Consider the following 21,103-nt stretch of genomic DNA (forward strand, 5'->3'; position numbering starts at 1 on the left):
AGTACACGCAACGACACGTCTCCCTCCCCCCCCCCCCCACCCGGCGTGCCACGGTTCCAACTAACCCCCCTTCATCACGCCTGTCTGTAGCTGCGTTCATGATTGCTATACCTCTGCCCGAGGGGGTCAAGGGGGGGAACCCGACGTGGGCAAAAACAAATCTGGCCCCTTGTTCCCCTGCCAGCTATTAACGCGGGACGGCCGGTAAATCAGCGGCGACCCCTCCCTGCCCCGTCTGCCTGGACAGCGGCCAGAGATATCCACTCTCTTCCCCCCCCCCCCCCCCCCACCCCAACAGCAGGGCTAATTAATCCTAGCCAACACACAGTGGGATTCATCACTGCCACACCTTAGCAGGAGGACTTAACATGGAAGCACACGGACGGAGTACACATACCATCACCACTGAAGGGCTGTCCTTTAGGACGCTATATACCGCCGTAGCCTATCCATGACCCACGCTGGTCAATGGCTGACCCTGGGAAGCCTTGGCAGCTACTAGAAGGCAACCGCACGCACACAATACACACACTCCTCGTTTCCCATGAACCCTCTGAGTGTGTGTGTGTGTGTGTGTGTGTGTGTGTGTGTGTGAGAGGGGTTGATGGGCAGGCGGGCTGCGTCGTCGTAGGGGATCCCGGGGCGGTGGTCACCGACCACGCCCACAGCCCATGACGGGGCCCGACAGAGAGGTAAAAAGGGGCGCGTGAGGTATAGCGATAATGTGCCCCCATTTATCTGGTGCATTATAACATCTGGGAAACTTCTACTAAAAACAATGGCGCGCTTTGAGGGCTGCCATTCTGGTTACCTTTCAGGACCTCTGCAGAGGAGAGCATTTGTCCCCCTCGGAATGGATAATGGACAGGCCACAAATCATTTAGGACAACAAGACGAAGGGGTGTGAGTGCGTGTGTGTGTGAGTGCATGTGTGCGAGAGTGTGTGCGTGCATGAATGTATGGATGTGTGTATGTTTTGTGAGTGTGTGAGTGTGAGTGTGTGTGTGAGGGTGTGTGTGTGTGTGTGTGTTCTCCCCCCCTGGTATTTAACTCCTCTGCTGGTCCTTTCTGCAAGGCCCCCGCAGGACAAATTGCCCTGCATGGTTGTCTTTGAGAGGCAGTGCAGCGCGCAGAGAAAGGGACAGGGCTGAAACACAAGGAAACAGGCCCATAAAAATTCATCACTTTGACCCCCGTGACCTCCCCGCTACTGGGGGGTTCTATACACACACACCCACACACACACGCACACACACGCGCGCACGAGCGCATGCACAGACTCCAAGCTGGGAGCAAGCTCCCTGTCACTACATGTACTCATACACAATATACTTGCTTCCATTAAAAATGAATAATCAGATGCACTCTCTCGCTCGCTCTCTCTTTCACACATTTACTAAAAGACACAAATGCAAACTCTCTCTACAACACACACACACACACACACACACACACTCCCACACACATTTTGCAGACACAAAGGCCATGGAAAGCTTTCTCCACAGGAAAAGACCACCAGATGCTTCATTGTGACTGCGTCTGTGTGTAAAGCAGTGGCAGTAAAAAAAGAGGGTGGGCTCTCCTGTGGCGTATTAGAGCTCCAGCGTATAACTGAAGCACATTGTCTCATTGCCAGGCCTCTCGACACATTACTGCCACCTGTACAAAGAGAACCTAACGAGAGATTTAATCAGAGAAACCGCCTCCCCCCTCCCCCCCCCGCCGCCAATTTAAGTCAGCACTTTGAACCAATTGCGGCAGATGTCGGCAAGGCTGTTTAACGTACACGGCTCTTCTGAACTGAAGCCCCCCCCGCCCACAATAAGGCCATACAGTCAAATCCACCCCAGTGCTCCTAATGTGGAATTCATTTGAATGTTGCTGGTTTGGGTTGTTACACTCCCAATAGGCAGCTTTGGAGGCTATAAACACAGCGAATCATGCCGATGCAATGGCCATTCACGGGTTTGTTTTTTCTTGAATTCACATCTCAGGCTTAATAAGGACATTAATCCTGCGAACAAGAAGAAAACTAATTAAAATCCAACCTTGAGGCAATGATTATAGAACCTGCCAAAAGGCACTGGTATTACGAGTATAAACGCCTGCTAAGTACTCGGAGACACTGTGCAGCCTGTTAAATTTACCTGCATGGACACGGCCGCAACCACTCGCTGAAGATCAATTTGACTGAAATGGGGTTCGGGGAATTTGTTGTTGCTAGGGTCAATTAGAAAATATTGAAGACCCGATCGGTGATCAGTGATTAGTTGCGGTCCAATAAAAACTCATTCTGTGGAGTTCATTACCTCGCTATTCAATAAAGATCAGCAGCAAACAGTTAATGGGATGGTCTTGTTTTTTCAAACAGTTAATGGAATGGTCTTGTCTTATTCAGAAGGCTAAGGTGTTGATAGTTCAGACATGAACGAACATAATCATTCACAAATCAAAAGAAAGACGTGTAATGACTAAGACTAATTTAAATTAAAAAAAATCTTAGTTCTTAGTGCTTCTAATTTGTTAGACATGGTTTTATAGTTCTGAGGAACTGAGTTACATCCTGTGTATTATTAAATGACTAATCAAGAAGTGCTGTGAGATAACCTTCACAGGATGAAGGAACCGTACACAAACATTTCTAATTCTAATATAAGTATAATAATCCAAAAGCATTTTACTGTAAAAGTACCAATACTGCAATATAAAAATACAATATTTTGATCCGAGACGTAGTGGAGTAGAAGTAAAAGTATTGCGAATCGTAAACACTCATGCAGTAAAGTACAAATACCGGTACCTCAAAATTGTAATTAAGTACAGCACTTAAGTAAAGTTACTTTCCATCACTGCGGACTTGGTGAGTTACAGTTATGGCTTCGTCAGGCCAGGCAGGTGACCAGCAGCAATCTGCCTCCCAGAGAGGGAGAGAGACCCTGGTGCACTGTGAGGAGAGAGAGGGAGAGAGAGAGAAGAGAAGAGGAGAGGAGAGAGAGAGAGAGAGAGAGAGAGAGAGAGAGAGAGAGAGAGAGACCCTAGCATAGCACAAAACCCTCCCCACGGACGAAGAACAACAATGATTCATTTGGAGCACCACCCTTTAATTTGTTTGCACCATTTCATCTAAATGATGTGCTTGTCCACCAGGGCGAGAGAGGGAGGGACGGAGAGGGAGAGAGAGAGGAAGGAGTGTAAATTCAGCCAAGGAAAAGGGCTTTGGAAAGGAGAAAGGTATATAGGAAAGGAGGGGAGGGGTCTTGTCACCCCGCCACAGGGGCGCTAGGCAACCATCTAGTGGGTGGGCTTTGTGATACATTTTACCAATTTTTCATGCCCATCCCTCTTGATGTGACCCCCACTCGGGGGCCTTTATGCCGCTGACAGCTCCGCGCAGGAAAACATGCTGCGGCTCTGATAGCATGAAATCGGGGAACAAAGACCCCCGGGGAGAGGAGAAGGGGCCCGCCGAGGCGAGCTGTGCTCCGGTCCCGCCTGGCTCTGGACACAAACAGATGTTAGGGCCAGCCCCGGCCCTCTCGCCCCCCTTCCCCTCCTGAAAGAGGAGGCCTTGTCGGTGCAATGGGCCCCGAGATGCATTGTTTCACGCCTCCTCTAAGACAAAAAGAGAAGCCACTCCTCCTGAAAGAGACCGGGCAATATGGCCGTCACGGATAAATCACGGAGGGAGGGCTGAGGGAAAAGGCCCATGAATTCTCAATGTGCCACTTAATGGGCCCTCTTAAATATGATGGGATTATTTGTGCGCCGGTGTGAATGGAGCCACGGTGACTCTTAATGTCACTGGGCAGAGTTGTTTAAAAGCCCAGGGTGCCAAACGCTGGCGTTTACAGCTGTGTTACAATGAGCCATTCTGTAGAAACATCTCTCTGTGACTGACGGTAGAGAGCTGCCCATCCAGAAACCAGTCACCATAGCAGCGCTAGTACACTCGCAACGTCTCTATCTGCACGGATATATATACGGTGCTGTCATTTCTGGCCGGCATTTATTTTTGAGTGGTGCAACCACTAGACAGCTGTGTGTGTGTCCCTGTGTCCCACAAAGACACACAGGCCAGGGAGGAGGGCTTGTACAGTACAGTACAGTACAGTACAGTACAGTACAGTACAGTACAGTACAGTACAGTACAGTACAGTACAGTACAGTACAGTACAGTACAGTGCAGTACAGTACAGTACAGTACCACTCACTTCAGACGGGTCTGATTTCTCAACAAAAAAAAAATACTTGCTACGGCCAAAAATTCACAACATCCAGAATGACATCCCTTCACCTATATAATGCCAGTCGATGGTTGATACAAATAGTGAATTTACTGATTCACAAATAAATCTCTCAGGAAAAAAGGACGGACTGATATGGAATACTGTAGCGTGAACTCAACTACAGAAACTAAACTGAACTGTAGTAGGGGAAAGTAGTGGGAATTGCTGGATGGCTGGCTGGCTGACGTGCGTGCATGCATGCATGCATGCATGCATGCGTGCGTGCAGCATTAAAAACTATTATTGTGCAGCAGCGCTGGCTTTGCAGAAGGAGTCCATTAGTCTTGCAGACTGACATCATACATGCAGGACTCTATGCAGCAGGCACAAAGACACATCCCTATCCTTCACAGATTATGCCACATCGCATTTGGACTAAATAAAAAAAACTAAAAAGACAAAGTCAGTTAGCTGTTCCTTCCTGTGTGTTCAAAGGCCCAGGTCCATTCTGACTAACACAGGATGGAGGGAGGCCCATCCGTCTCAGGGAACTGCACGAGACAAACGGACCAGGAAAAATCGAGGGGGGGGGGGGCAAAGCGAAAGTTGATCACGCATGATTTATAGGGAAATTACACTGCCGGAATAAAGTAGCGGTTAAAATAAGGGAGAAAAATTTTCAATATGACCGTTGAATCGAGTCGGACTGATTAGGTTATTTCAGAAATGACATTCAGTACTTTAATATTATGAGCATGATCTCGACAGCCATCACAGATGAAAGGAAATAAAATACAAGGCAAGGGTCTTGTATAGTCTGTCATCTTTAACAATCTGCTGATTGTGCAATGTATGTGTATACAGTATACACACACCACAATTACTGTATGTTCTTATTTTGACTTGCACCATACTCACTGAGGCGCACACACACACACACACACACACCCCCACAGGGGGTGCAGTGCCGGTGTCGAGTCGGTCGGACCCGTGGTTGTCCAGAACCGTCCCTAAAAGGCCTCTGCCCGGCCTCTGGACCGGGCCCCTGCATGCCCTCTGGACCGGGCCCCTGCATGCCCTCTGGACCGGGCCCCTGCATGCCCTCTGGACCGGGCCCCTGCATGCCCTCTGGACCGGGCCCCTGCATGCCCAGGGTCCATATATATGGAGCTGGCCTGTTCTGACCTCACAACACTCACAACACTCACAACAATGGTGTATATGCAGACAGCTTGAGGAGTTATGTGCCAGGCATGCCTGGCACATAACTCCTCAAGCTGTCTGCATATACACCATATTTGGGCATGCCTATACAAAGAACTCCCGGGCCTATATATATATATATATATATATGGTGCTGGACTGTTCTGACCCCCGACATGGAAAATGTAACCAAATGGACCTTTACGGGTTAATTTGGTTCCATTTGCGTATACACTGTGAGTTATCGTAATAGTGAAACCTACAGTACATGCAACTTGTGCGTTGCACATTATTTGAGGTTCATTCAACGTTATTTATACATAAAACAATTAAAACGTAATCAAAACAACTACTATTCGCGGCAGTCTGACCGCAAAACATTTATAGACCTTTAATTAGTTTATTTTTTTAGCAAACAAATGTAATTTGCCGTCCTCCCGTCATAATTCATTTTTCTGGTTGGTTGACGTCACAAACTCCTGTTTATTGCAGTTTGCACACTGTCAGCTGATGGCAGTGAATTAGCGTCAGCTGGTCATAGTAATAATACACAAGTTAAAAGTCATGTGACGTGATGGATATATCGTTGCATGACCATTTCCACTTAGTGCGGTTAAACTGAGCAACTTCTCAGTTAACTGCAATAAGTAATACACAGTGCTACTCTAATGAGAGAACTATAAATCATTCTTTTTATGAGTTAATAGCACAGGCAGACTCTTCACATACTAGAGCATGTCTGAAATAAGTGTCTGAAATAAGCTGAAATCGACATTTAAATATGAAATAAATGCTTAAACATGTAGCTAGGTGTAATGTTAGAGACCACAGAAGTGAACCTTTCAAGCCTGTTTTCTCAACTCGCTGTTTTCTGCAAGACATTACTCTATAAGCCATATCTCCAATACTGGTGGGTCAAAACGAAAAATAAAATCCAATGGCAGTACCTCAGTCAAATTTGGTCACATGAGAGTTGGTAACCAAATTGACCTGTATAGATCTTTAACTCTTAAGAGTGTGAAATGGAACCACATGGACCCTTATGGGTCTATTAGATTCCATTTGACACTCTCAAGAGTTACATAATTGTTTAACATCTGCGTTACTTAAGTTAATTTGCAAGAAGTCTAAACAATTATAGAAGGTAGAATTATTGTTATTTTTGATCAATGTTTGCCCGTTATCTCTCCTAATGGTGACGCCATGGAAATATGGACATATTCTTTAGTTTTGAGTCTGCAAGGGCTGCCTTAAATCTCATCAAATCCGTGCAGAATATATAACGGGCCTCGATATGAAAAGGGTTTGAAAACCACTGACATAAAATGTTTCCAGTGCGATGCATGCTGGGTCGTAGTGGAGGGTGTCAGTCCGAGGGCTAACTCAGGCTACGTCGCTGACCCTGGGAAGCCCAGCACAGCAGCAGCACTTTGCTCCCTTGCCTCAACAACCCAGGCAGGCACTGCCCGGTGCCAGGCTCTGCGCTCATCATCAGCGCTGTTTGGTCGCGGTCATCACGCCATCCCCTCTAGCATTGACATGGTGTGCCCAGCTGCCAGCCACAGCACCCCCCCCCTCCCCCCCACTGGCCTGCACACAATGGCAATAAGCATGGCTGGCGTCGGGGCTCAAACGGCCTGTTGTTAATGAGCAGCGCAGAACAGAAGCCCTGCTTGTTCTTCTTCAATTTGCCAGCGTTTTAATGATATGGACAACGCTGCCATCAAAGCCACATTGCTCATGTTACAACCCTCCATATCTCACTCGTTTTTCTCCTCTCTCTTTCCTCCGTGTTAGTCATTAGCATCTAACACAAACACAGAGAGGAGCGGAGAGAGAGAGAGAGAGAGAAAGAGCCAGTGTTGTCCAGGGGAATAGTCTCCCCTCTATATCCAGACTGCTTATCTCCGATATAATGGGCCCTCATTGTGACAGATTGGACTCCACTACTCAGATAATATGCCTTTCATTGTATTGTACGGAAACGTCTCTGTCACACAGCGCTCTCTCTGGGCATGGCTCAGAAAAGTACTGAGCTTCTGAACAGTTCCTGGGCGTTTGTTTTAACCTGCGTGGCATGCCATATGGGTGGGGTCTAACTGCATAAGGAGGAGGACAACAACCCAAGATATTGACAAATTACCTGACACTCGGAGATAAGTATATTGATTTAGTAGGCAAAACAAAGCATGACAACCATCTGTAAACACAACTGACCCAGGGCTGAGGACAAAAGAGGGCCACAACACAACCGCCGTAAATGCCCCTCTGGGGCAATTACGGCCTGAATGATACCCTTACATTTGAGAGAGTCAAATAATTGAATTACCCGCTCATAATATGATAATAGGTATACTGTACCCTCCCTGGGGTATCATGACAATAAAACGTCAAAATAACAGATAAACATGTAATCATGACTATACTAGTTTAGATTAGTTAAGTATTTTAGTTTGGTATACGGACTGGTGTGTGTGTGTGTGTGTGTGTGTGTGTGTGTGTGTTTACATGGAAAACGGATGGCAGCCAGGAGGGGGTCATGGTCCCCAGTGTCGCGGGTCCCTCAGAACACAGGCCCAATCAGTGCTAGCCCACTGCTTAATGGATGGATGGCCCCCCGAAATTAATTAGCCTGACTAATGTAGTGTACACTTAATTATACTGGGCTGCCTTTTGATTTATAGCAGGCCAGACACACATGCGTGTGTGCACACACACACACACACACACACACACACACACACACTAGTTCAAGTCTGGCTAAAAAGAAAATACAAATAGAAATATTTAACACTATACTGGTGAAAAGTCCCCAGAAAGGGTCCACCGTCGGTTTCACATGAGGGCAGTGATGCAAAGTGTATGACAATGACAACGCAGACTTTAGACGAGCATGAGGAAATAAATAACCGTTCAAGGACACACACACACACACACACACAGTCACACACACACACACACACACAAACTTGGGATTTAAAACTGAGAAATGTCCAGAGCATGGCTCCCCCAAAAACGCCTTTGCCTACGTCTTTTCTCTCTCTCTCTCTCTCTCTCTCTCTGTCTCTCTCTCCACGGGTATGGGCGTGTGCTGTAAGAGTGAGAGAGCAGAATGATCCATCATGCTGGGCTCTGCCATTACGGAGCATTTTACAGCCTTCATTAGGAGCGAGGAGGGCCAGTCGGCACTCCGCCGGCCCACCTTTAATTTCATGCTCCTCAAGTGAGAGAAAGGAACGGGGGAACAAAAGGCGGGAAACAAGATTGATGCGCAGACAGGACGGTACCGCCCCCCCCCTGCACAGGCCCCGCCCCCTGCACTTCACGCAAGGCACAGACAGGGAGCGCTGCTCAAAATAACACTCCCCCAGCAGGGTTCATTTAGTTATAGACTACGACTAAAACACTGAAAGACTAATAGGTCTAGACTTAATGGTGTGTTATTCAAAGACCATCTTTTCTGGCAAATTTAAAATTGCATCAATGGGACCTATATTTTGCACTGCCCCTTACAACTTAACACTACACTTATTTGCAATTTGCCAATCTACATCGACACGTTGGGAGCTTGTAGATCAGCTGTTTGAACTATTTTAAAATGTCTTAAAATAGTTCAATTAAAAAATTAAAATAAAAAAGGCAAATAAGTTTAGGGATAAGGGGGACTAAAAGACTAAGGTTTTTCAGAAGCCTATGCTTAATGCTTAAACATGTAGCTAGGTGTAATGTTAGAGACCACAGAAGTGAACCTTTTCAAGCCTGTTTTCTCAACTCGCCGTTTCTACTCTATAATCCACCATCTCAAAAACTGGTGGGTCAAACTGAACAACCAATATGTCAATTTGAAGCTATGATTCCCTGCTTTCATATGACATGGGAAAAAAACGAAAATTAAGAAAAAATCCAATGGCAGTCGCTCAGTCAAATTTGGCCACAAATCAAAATATTCCCCCATGGCCCAAAACTCTTTCAAATAGCAGGAGCAACGAGAGGCCAGCCTGGCCTAATGAAATCTGCCCATGTAGCAGCAGATCAGCTCCAATTAAAAACAGGCCCACGCCATGTCACGGGGACAGTAGATCAAGTCCGCAATTAACCTCACGGCTGGCCTCTATCAATCCTTAAATTGGAGCGGGCCGGCCAGCATGCAGCACACACACACAATCTCTGCAAAGATATTAAATTTACGTTCTATTAAGTTTAATTAGGATAGGATTTTAAATATACTGGAGAGTCCAGGCACGGAGCCCTGGGCCTGTCATTGGCACCGTTTGATTCACGAGCAACGGGACACTTCTGGATGGACGACGTGCGCACACACACCTCTTCTACAGCCCCACACCTTTCTCCACCCGACTATAGTTCAGGGCCCACAGGTGGTTGCTCTGCTACAACCACACACACACACACACACACACACACACTAAAGGAGAATAAGCTACGGCATGTTACAATGTGGGCAGCATCACGTATTGCCTATTTGTAACAGCCTGAGATATTTGACACCTGTAGCAGGCAGGCTAAAGATGGCTACAAAAAGAAACATTCCCCCGCCCCACGGTCACATGCATCTCTTCCCTGGATGAAACACCCACCCACCCCAGGACACCTGCATCTCTCTTCTCTCCCCTGGATGAAACACCCACCCACCCCCAGGACACCTGCATCTCTCTTCTCTCCCCTGGATGAAACACCCACCCACCCCCAGGACACCTGCATCTCTCTTCTCTCCCCTGGATGAAACACCCACCCACCCCCAGGACACCTGCATCTCTCTTCTCTCCCCTGGATGAAACACCCACCCACCCCCAGGACACCTGCATCTCTCTTCTCTCCCCTGGATGAAACACCCACCCACCCCCAGGACACCTGCATCTCTCTTCTCTCCCCTGGATGAAACACCCACCCACCCCCAGGACACCTGCATCTCTCTTCTCTCCCCTGGATGAAACACCCACCCACCCCCAACACCACCCACCCCCAGGACACCTGCATCTCTCTTCTCTCCCCTGGATGGGACACACACCCACCCCCAGGACACCTGCATCTCTCTTCTCTCCCCTGGGTGAAACACCCACCCACCCCCAGGACACCTGCATCTCTCTTCTCTCCCCTGGATGGGACACCCACCCACCCCCAGGACACCTGCATCTCTCTTCTCTCCCCTGGATGGGACACCCACCCACCCCCAGGACACCTGCATCTCTCCCCTGGATGGGACACCCACCCACCCCCAGGACACCTGCATCTCTCCCCTGGATGGGACAAGGACTCCAACCCAGGTTCCCATGTCATACTGTAGGACCTGGAAGCATTGTGAGCCTCATTCCTTCCAGGGGAGAGAGGGAAGAGATAGGGGGGGGGGGGGGGGGGTACCCAAAGCCAGACCACCTCTGGTTTCAGTTCAGCCCCAGAATTAGTCTCCACGTGGCTGTGTCTTTTGTTCCGCCAGTCAAAGGGCCACTGAATGGGGGTCAATTGAAGCCAATTCCCTCTGTCGGTCACAATTAATGGGGCTAGCCCTGGCGGAGGAAGGGAAAGGGGGGGGGGGGGGGCTCCTCTGGATACTGATCCCGCTGCACAAGCATGCCAGGAATTGGCCACCTGTGTCCAGCCCTGGGACAATGTCATACCCATCTCACAACCCCCCCACACCACCGCCCCCAAGACCCCATCCAACCTCCTTTTCCGTGAATGCACGCACGCACAGACAGACAGACAGATACATTTATAAATGTGTGTGTCCCCCCTCCTCTCTTACCCACCCACCCCACCCAACCACCAACCCAAAAGGAAGGATGGGTAACTAAGAAAGGAGTGGCTGTACAGAGCATAGGCATCCACAATGGAGCCAACACAGCGGTGAAGAGGAGCGGTGTAGCGTGCAGCCGCTCACAAAATGAGTGTTTTCTGAATCATTGGTCCTTCACAAGGTCGGGCCAGAGGAACGCAGCCTACATGGGCTCCAGTGTTGTGTTTTTGGCATGTAGCAAAATTTTGATTTTTTGTTTTAAGTCATAGTCTCTTGAATATAGTTTTCATTTAGTTTTAATTTTTTTCAACTGGAATGTTTTAGTGTTAGTCCAGTTTTACTCGACTAAATATAAGATTTTTGTCAACTAAATCTACAGTTGATTTAGTCGACTAAAATGTATTTTGGCAGGCCTTGATGCCGTCGTTTTTACGACGCGTTGTGGGCTTGTAGATCGGCTATTTTCAGCATGCAACCAAGTGTAAAATGACTTGTACTGGATCTTCCTAACATTTTATTTTGACGAAATTGTCAGTATATTTAGTCGTATAGTTTTAGTCGTCATAGCTTAGTTTTAAATCAGTGAAAAAGGGTATAGTTGACGAACATTTTTCGTCTTAGTTTTAGTCGACGAAATCAACACTGCTGGGCTCTGCAATGGGGGTGGGTGTTCCCTTGGTGCATGTGTTTGGTCTGACAACCGTAGCCCAAACCCTGCAGCCCTAAAACCTAGCCTCACAGGAAGTCACGGGTTAGTTTAAACCTGCTGGGTGAGTCATATTGAGTTCTGTACAGTACATGGGACATGTTATTTCAGATGACCTCTCTGATGACAGGGACACTTTTTATGTAGAAAGCTGTATATGCTCAAGCAAATACACTGTCGCAAGATCATCAAGAAGAATGCATTTAACCTGCACGGTCGGTCTACAACCTCACACCAGTTTTAAACATTTCCATTGGAGGAGTTCTTCTTTTATTCATTCATTCATAGAGTGTGAACAGAGCGAGCCTCTCTGGGTCCTCCCAATCAATCTGGGATAAGTATGGAAGATCGATCCGCCACATGGCCCCTCCCTCCTACAGTCCAGCACTTTGGCGGATGTGTGCTAATTGTCCTGCTGACATTAATTGTCATTAAAAGGGCCTAAAACGGCCCTTTGGCCGTGAGTTACGTGCCACGTTCGAGACTTATACGCCCCCCATTTGTTTACCGGTGACATCATTGCTCTCCTCTACCACTAACATACAAGTCGCTGTTAACCCATATAGGACAGGAACGCATCTCTGACACTTTACCACTTTAACCATAATTTTAAACTTGTGCCGCTGTGAGCTTGTAGTCATGCCATTATTGAAAAGTCGTGAAAATTTGTGCAATTCTTTGAATATAATTATATTCTTTCACAGCGCACGTTTTTTAACTCAAATCTCTGCTTCAGGGGGCCAAATAATACATATCTTGTTCATGTTAGGAACATGGGGGGGGGGGATTTAGAAGACATTTTTGTAGAATCTGCATGCGGTCTCAGGTCTCCACGGGTTAAATCAGACGGTTTCAGGCACTGCCGCGTGGGATGGGTTTATACGAGGCAAGGGATGCTGCTCCTTTAATGAGTGTCTCACAAAGATGACATCATCAGCCAGTGTGGTGGTGATGCCCCCCCCCCCCCCCCCCCATTAAATGGCCTGTGTAATGTGTGGTATGTATAAGCAGGCTCTATCAAAGAGAGTGGTGGTGGGGGGGACAGTAGTGTGACTGGTGCTTTCACAGCCCACCGCTCTAACTTCCTGAGGGTCTCTTGAGTCTAAAGAGCCCCCCCGCTCCCCCCTGCATTGCCTGCCTGTCCTGCCCCCTTCAAACAGGGCAAATCAATCAGATACATCTGGCCTAACAAATTGGTTGCCTGTGTGTGTCCTGTCCTGTCCTGTGTGTGTGTGTGCATGAGAGTGGGGCCAAGGTGCATAAGAAAAGGAGCTGGGCGGTGGGGGGGCCCGGGGGCAGAGACGGACACACACCCATGCAGGCCTTCTTACACATCCCTGGAAAAGGGGTCATGACCCCCCGCACCACTTAAACAGCATTTCAGAGTGGTAGGGACAGAGAGAGGGGTAAGCTTACCTACCACAGAGTAAGGGGAGGGGGGGGGGGGGGCAGACTAGGGTGATGACCAAATTATCTCACACAAACAACACGACACCTGCGTTTCTATTTCATTGATTGATCGAGTTTGGTTGGTTCCAGACAGTGTATATTATGATTCATGTTTCCCTGCCAACATAGTGCACCTGCGTGCTTTAGTTTTAAAAACACACACACCACGGAAATGTTTATTACGATTCATACTGACAGATGTTATCCAAAATATCATCTTAATCAGATGTAATGAAATGTATTTTTTTAATGCTAGGGCTAGCCATTGGATTATAAATTAATATAAAAATGCCATCCTCCTGCCAGCCTCCTCAATAGCGTCAGTGTTTGCACATCTGCTGGAATCAGTACCTCTACTTGTTATCGCCGCAGCCAACAGTGTAATATCTGACTGCACATGACCAAGCGCCTAACGTGATCCAATTAGAGCGCCCCAAATCCAATGTACCGCAGAGGCGATTCCCATGGCGATCAATGGGCCAAACTTGGGATACAGGCAAGGCAGCACGAGCCCAAACACACAGTGCAAACTAAAAAAATGTGCTGACGCCGTGCGAACAAAAATGCTTCTGAGAAGTGACAATATTATGACCTCTCCATCCATCCAACCCCGGGGGCTGGAGGTGAGGCCGATCTGATGCGCCTCATAGTGGCTGGACGGCGTCCAGAGTGCGGGCTCCCACATCAAAAGCCCGTCTCCTATAGCTTACCTCACAGGATGAAGTCCTTCCTGAGTCATTTGAGCTAAACCACCCTCTGCATTCACAGAGCTTCCCCTCCTCTTTCCTTCTGCTTTGAATGGAGACTAGCTCTGGTTTGAAAATGAACAATGCCCACACCTTGAACAGGCCCTCTGATACGGCCACGCTATTGTGTTTGAAAGAGAGAGAGAGTCACACACACACACACACACACACACACACACAGTGTTGTTGTCCTGCTCGGTTTATCATAGGGCACCACTGTCTAACCCCTTTATGGCACGTTATGCCACTGACCCCCCCAATCTCCTCTCCTCCTCGCGGTGAGGAATGCAGAGTGACTGCACACAACACTGCTTCTCCCTGACCTCATTTGCACCGAGAAAAGGGGAGGGGGAGGAGGAAGGAGGGGGGGTAGGCAGGGAGGAAAGGGGGGGGGGGGAGAAAGAGAAGTGAATGGCACCATAACATAACAATGCACTTGGAGGCGCAGTTGGCAAACACAGCTGGGCTAGCCAAAGTAGAGCAGATAATGAACCATAACTCTGGGAGAACAGTGGGGGGGCTACCAAAGTGTCACACAGACACACACACACACATACATCCAGTACATATTCTAATACAGTGGTTCCCAAACTTTGGGGGTCGCGGCCTGGCAACGTTTGGGAACCGTTGATTCCAAAAGTGGTGTTCAACCCTTTTCACATCAAGGTCCATTATGTATTGGGTTATTTGAGCCACGGACTGCCGATTGATGTGATTTAACCTCTCAGACCCGCACCACTAAAGAACATGTTGTAGCAAAATTGTGTCCACAATTCCATGCTGTGCTGATGTTGGTACCATTAGGAGAGATAACAGGCAAACGTTGATCAAAATAACAATTCTTCCACATTCTGTGTAGACTTCTTGTAAATTAAGTAATGCAGATGTTGAACAATTGAACTTTTGAGAGCGTAAATGGTTTCATTTTTACGCTCTCAAGAGTTCAATATATAGAAGGGTCCATTTGGTTACCATGCACCTCTCCATCATTAGGCTGCAGGGGACCACCTGGAAGGACCACTGGTTGAAAACCACTGGTCTAATGCATAAACGTTTTATGATACAGACAACATTATGCATGCTTAACCACAATCCACTCTGCCCTCTTCTCCACTGTTGTTTTATAATACTATGACGAAAAATGTTCATTATTTTTTCACTGACGAAAACTACATAAAACTAAATAAAAACGAAGACACGATGACTAAAACTATGACTAAATATACTGTCGATGTTGTCAACAAATACAAACTAGACTAACATGTTTGCAAGGGACTAGTGGAGAAGAGATCCAGTATAAGTAAAAGACACAAGTCATTGTACACTGAAAATAGCAGATCTACAAGCGTTGTGAGCTTGTAGATCGGCTATTTTCAGCGAGTGTAAAATCAGTCACCAAGTCACGCCAAAACACATTTTGTTCGACTAAATCACCTGTAGATTATAGTAGACTAAAATATTATGATATGACTAAAACCGACTAAAACTAAAATAGAAATGTGGTGCCAGAAACAACACTGCCTCTCAGTCATTGCTCCTGCTTTCACGTGTATAGCAAATGTTGTTTCTCTAGGTTTCTCAGCAAATTCCGTTGCTTAGTTTTTAGATAGCCTTTATTGTTTGCGTTATTAGACTTTCCTGTTTCCCCCCATTGAGCTTCTAAGGTAATATAATGGGTACTGTGTTTAAATGTTTGTCCCCGTTATTATCTTGTATTCATTGTTATACTGGCAGAGCTGTGTTACATTTATTTCACCTCTTCTCTGGACACAAAATGCAAAAATAACATTGTTGTGTCCATTTTCACCATTTGTCTTTAGCCACACACACACACACACACACACACACACACACACACACACACACACACACACACACACACACACACACACACACACACACACACACACACACACACACACACACACACACACACACACACACACACACACACACCATTAGGGCCGCCTGCCGCCATCATTCATATTTCAGCTGCGATCCAAGAACACTCACCTCAATAACCTCCTTTGAGTCCAGCCTGAAGTTGAAGTCCCCGAAGACAAAATATGGCAGCCTCTCGTAGCGCTGGTCCGTGATTCTGCAAAATGACACAAGTTATTATCCGTGAGGAGGCCTCAGGTTTCAAACAGTCAGCAGTTGATTCATCTGTGATGGATCCTGGCAGGGTATCCAATTAATAAGGGCCGCGGCATCCTACAAATATTGATCCTCAAAAAGAAAAAAAAAGAAAAAGAAAAAAAAAGTTGAAAAAGAAAAAAACTGTTTGCCGCAGGAAAACATTTCTTCTGAAATGCATTCCAAGAGCCGTCTGAAAATGAATGATTATTAATCCAGTATAAAGACTGGAACGCATCTGTGTCACCTTAGATTTTAACCCATTCTTTTTTTACTTTAGCTGTGGAAAAATGGCAGATCTACAAGCTCAAAGTACGGCACCGAGTGGCACAATTCTTGGAATATGTATTCTTTCACAGCGAACGTTTTTAACTCATATCTTTGCTCGGTCGGCGGCCAAATACATAATTGTTCTGGAGGTCCTTGACATGAAAAAGTTAGAGAACCACTGACACATGGAAACGTGAGGTTTTTCAGAAAACTGTCAGAATTTAGAAGACATTTTGTAGAATCTGGTCTCCGTCCTAAATGTGTTAAAACCTACAAATATTTAAAATATACTGCATCATGGTGTGGGGGGGGGGGACGACGACACATTAGCATGAAATGCATATAAAGAGATGAGTTGCACTTGGCTGAACAGGTCAAGAGCTGAAAGTGAGGAGTCTGAGTGAGGTCTTAGCTTAATGAGGACCACAGCACCACCTGGTGGTCAGCACACCTTATGTTATGGGGAGAAAAGTGTTTCACCTTGAGTGAGGAGGAGAAACAAACAAAAGTGTGTGTTTTGCAAATTGTCTCCGTCTCTGTCGTGTAGCCATTTAATAAGTGAATGCTTTTGGACTGTCCTTTTGTTTTTTATGGTTTGTTGCTTTTTTTATGGCATTTGTGATTTATCGTTGACAGTAAAAAAAAAAGAAAAAAAGTAGGGGAGCGAATAAGATGGCAAGAGACATAGAGGATGATGGGGAACGTACTGGGATGGGACGACTCGGGGAAAACAAAAAAACAAACAAACAGGGAAACGATAATGAAGAGCACAGGGCGTATACGCTGTAAAATCCTGAGTATTAATTTAACTATGAGAGTGTACAAATGCAACCAAATTGCCCCGTACGGGACGGGTCCAATGTAAAACAACAGTTTGGTTTGCCGACTCTCAGAGTTACACATTTATAAATGAACAGAGTATATATATTATATATATATATATATATATATATACTTTGCATATACGGTATATACGCATGCAACAAACATCACAAGTGTTCAATTTGTGCTCAGTCAGTGTGCATTTTTATACGCTGAACATTTCAGTGTACGTACCCGGGCACCCCTGAGCTTAAAAATAAATTCCCCCAATATGTGATTAAAGAGATTCCCAAATTGCAATAGGCATCGTTTAATGCATACAGTGAAATAGTTTTTGTTTTCCCGAATCGCAGGAGCATGAGAGATTGAATAACAATCTCGCAGCCTGTACCCGCAAGTCCAAACCTCCACACTGTGTGCAACGAGAGACATCTTTATGAATTTGAACTTGAATTTATTGGTTTAACACGTAAATGCCAAGGTTGAATTCAATTTAGTCACAAGACTTGGACTTGATCTATAAGGATTAAGCCCCGACTTAGAGTCCCATCGTGTACGAACGTCAGTCGTAAAAAAAATGGCAGATCTACAAACTCACGTCGTGTTCTCGCGAGCGCCGCGCAACACCACCGTACGACAGAGCACACGTTATTACACATTACTCTCTTGTTTGTGCCCATTTTATGTCTCTTATGGCTGTTTTTAATCAAATATACTTTTATGGCTCTTGGCTTGTTAATATTTTTGATGTACTACACTCATAAACGGTCCCCCCCCCCCCCCAAGCCGAGGGTACGTTGGGAGGGAGTTCTCCGTGTGGGAATAATATTCATGGAGTCCAGAACAACCTCTCCGTGACATGGAATGCTTCCAGAAACTCTGGAACTCCTCGTGGCATCCCCTGGCCGCGGCATTTCAGAAAGAAATGCACCTAAGCGACATATAATTAACTCCTCCACCTCATCACTGACTTTAAAAGTGGCTCCTCCGCGGAGCACAGATAAGAAATTAAAGCCCGTGGGGAGGGGCATGGGGGGGGGGGGGGTGTGCCCACTGCCCAGCCTCTTCTGAGTAATTAATGATTCAGGATGCTTGGCTCGCTATCTCTGCTAATCGGGGGGGATAAATCTCGTAGCGTAGACTTCCCAGGCCCTGATAACAATATATTTATGGGGCCGTAAAGAGAGATGCCTCTTCTCTCTGTGGTGGGTCTCTCTCTCTCTCTCTCTCTCTCTCTCTCTCTCTCTGCAGGAAGGAGGTGCATGCGTGGGGAATGGGGGATTTGGAGTCAAGACGCGGCTGGGAAAATAATAGCCATTATAATGAAGACTACATTTTGTCACTCCATTATATTAAGTAGAAAGTAAAATAATTTGATTGGTCGCCTGGGGCACCGGCGTCAGCTGCTAACAAGTGCATAATAACGAATGTCAAAATTAGCTGTAGGTTTTTTTCTTCTCACTTGTTGTGTGCTTGTTATTATTATTCAGTGATGGAAACTTTACCATATAATGGCATGATTTATGGCCATGGTTGATGGATATCTAGGATGTTACTGTGTGTGTGTGTGTGTGTGTGTGTGTGTGTGTGTGTGTGTGTGTGTGTGTGTGTACATGCTTGCATAATGCTTCGCACAGACACAAATAAAGGGTTCTTCTTTCCCATATCAAATATTTGGAATCCGATAAAGGTGACATCCACTTTTATTTAAAAAAATGACAATAATCATAGGATAGCCTATTTTATTATTATTAGCACTTTTCACGAGTTGCTCGAGTTCGTTAATTGTAGAACACTTTCCCTGCGATTTGTGAGTTGTCCGAGTTATGTTTTCATTGTTTAATCCACCTTTTTAATAAGTTTTAAGTCATACGGGCAATCCACCGGACAGAATGGGAATTCAACCCGTTAACAGTATCATATGGAAAAGATCAGGTAATGATTTTCCTTGTACCTGCATGGTTGTTTGGCGTTTTCATGTGCCTAAACAGGTAAGTGGTCCTTGGAATGGGCTTTAAAAGGGACTCCATGCTGGGAAGGCTATACACAGTACAACCACAACTATCACCTGTCCTGTAGTGTACAGTCTACACCAGGGGTGCACACACTTTGACTTTTTATATATATATATGTATATAATACAAAAAAAAAGAAAAAAACTTGAGGGGGGTTTGGAATGGTGATTTGTAATGGTGTTACACTGTAAGATAAACACACATGGAATGGGCAATAAAGAGGGAAATAGAATTGGTAGGTTTTATTTTAGGTAAATATATAACTTTGTAATGCTACTGCCGTTTGTACACCCTGTTGAAACACTCAAAGTATTGCATTGTGGGTTTGATTTGAGCTGACGGGACCTATTTGATGTCAATCAAGTCACCTTCATTTAAAGTGGTCTTCTACACTGTGATGCTATAGAAGATATATATAGAGTGTTCATTTGACAAGACAGTGTACAAGTTAATTTCTACATTCTTGGAGTTACCAATGGATAAATCAACGCTGAGGATTAGCAGTTAGAATGTGTGCATATGTGCTTGCGTGCCGTGCACACACACACACACACACACACACACACACACACACACACACACACACACACACACACATTAGCTTGCTGCTAATACACTCTGAACAACAGCAGTGATGATGTCATTGACGACCTTCCATCCTGGTGCTAAAAGACTGGGCTCTATTCAAACCGGGCCAGTTTATCCCGTCGTCGTCCTCTTCTTGAGGCTAGTGTAATAAAATGGCCGTATACAAGAGGCGGCTGTGGCTGTCGTTACAGGCGTGGGAACTAATGCATTCCTGCTTTTAATAAGCCATTTACTGTGCTTCTGTTACTTTGGGTGACGGAAACAACAGTCAGGATAATTCTAATAAAAAAAGACCCCATTTGATTTCAGTTGATTCTACTATAGGCCAGGCAGTTGTGCCACTGCAGGGCAGGTAGGCATGTCCAGACTTTAGACTGTGAGTGACATGATTTAGATACAACAGCCGAGGGTATAAGCAGGGCATCAGACGACTGAAGGAGAGGAGAAACCCCAGGATAAATAAAATGAAAGAGAGAATATATAGGGCAGAGGCTGAAATGAAGAACATGACGAGAGGCACTGAGAGATAATTAGAGAGAGAAAACTAGAAAAAGTGCCCCACGGGGCACAAGTCTCCACCAGGTCCGGTTGTGGCCTCCTGGTGGCGCTATAATAGGCCAATGTGAAAAGGGTGCCATTTGTTCTCGCCTTTAATGGCAATTGGATGATTTGAGGCATTTTGTTCAAAAAATGTGTTTTGCTAAACCTGTTGGTGGCCCTTTATCAGGCCAATGTGAAAAGGGTGATATATTCCTCAGCCTAGTAGCAAAGTCTGTGAAAACACACACACACACACACACACACACACACACACACACACACACACACAGTGCAAAACATACAACATACAATTACAAGTCAGCCTTTTAGCAGACATTCTTATCCAGAGTGACTCAAGTACGAGATCAGAGTAATGGCACATGGATCCCTGATCATGATCAACAAAGCAGAGGGTAAACAAACAGCATCAGTGCTTCAGAGACTAGGAGGACACAACAACGTAAAGGGGAACACAATCCTAGCATCTGTCCAAACAGCATGCTGTCTAAATAACATTCCTAAACGTTACAGTGGTCAAGCAAAACTAAATAAAAAAAGTAACAAAAACGCGAACAAGTGAGTGAAGGAACTAACGTATAACGCCTGCATAGTACAAAGTACAACAACTAGCCAAAACTAACAAGGATACA

At 45.9% G+C, this 21,103-nt stretch overlaps 1 protein-coding gene across 3 annotated transcripts in view; it reads right to left on the reverse strand.

Moving 5' to 3' along the window:
• The window catches only part of inpp5a (inositol polyphosphate-5-phosphatase A), a 206,406-nt gene that overhangs the window by 48,175 nt on the left and 137,128 nt on the right, over window positions 1–21,103 (reverse strand). For all 3 annotated transcript variants that reach the window (XM_080782480.1, XM_080782479.1, XM_080782481.1), the window contains one exon: window positions 16,096–16,180. In XM_080782480.1, the coding sequence (XP_080638606.1) occupies window positions 16,096–16,180 (85 nt within the window). The remainder of the gene's footprint in view (window positions 1–16,095; window positions 16,181–21,103) is intronic.

This window comes from Protomyctophum bolini (genome assembly GCF_963924005.1).
Source record: "Protomyctophum bolini genome assembly, chromosome: 14".
Taxonomy (NCBI): Eukaryota; Metazoa; Chordata; class Actinopteri; order Myctophiformes; family Myctophidae; genus Protomyctophum; species Protomyctophum bolini.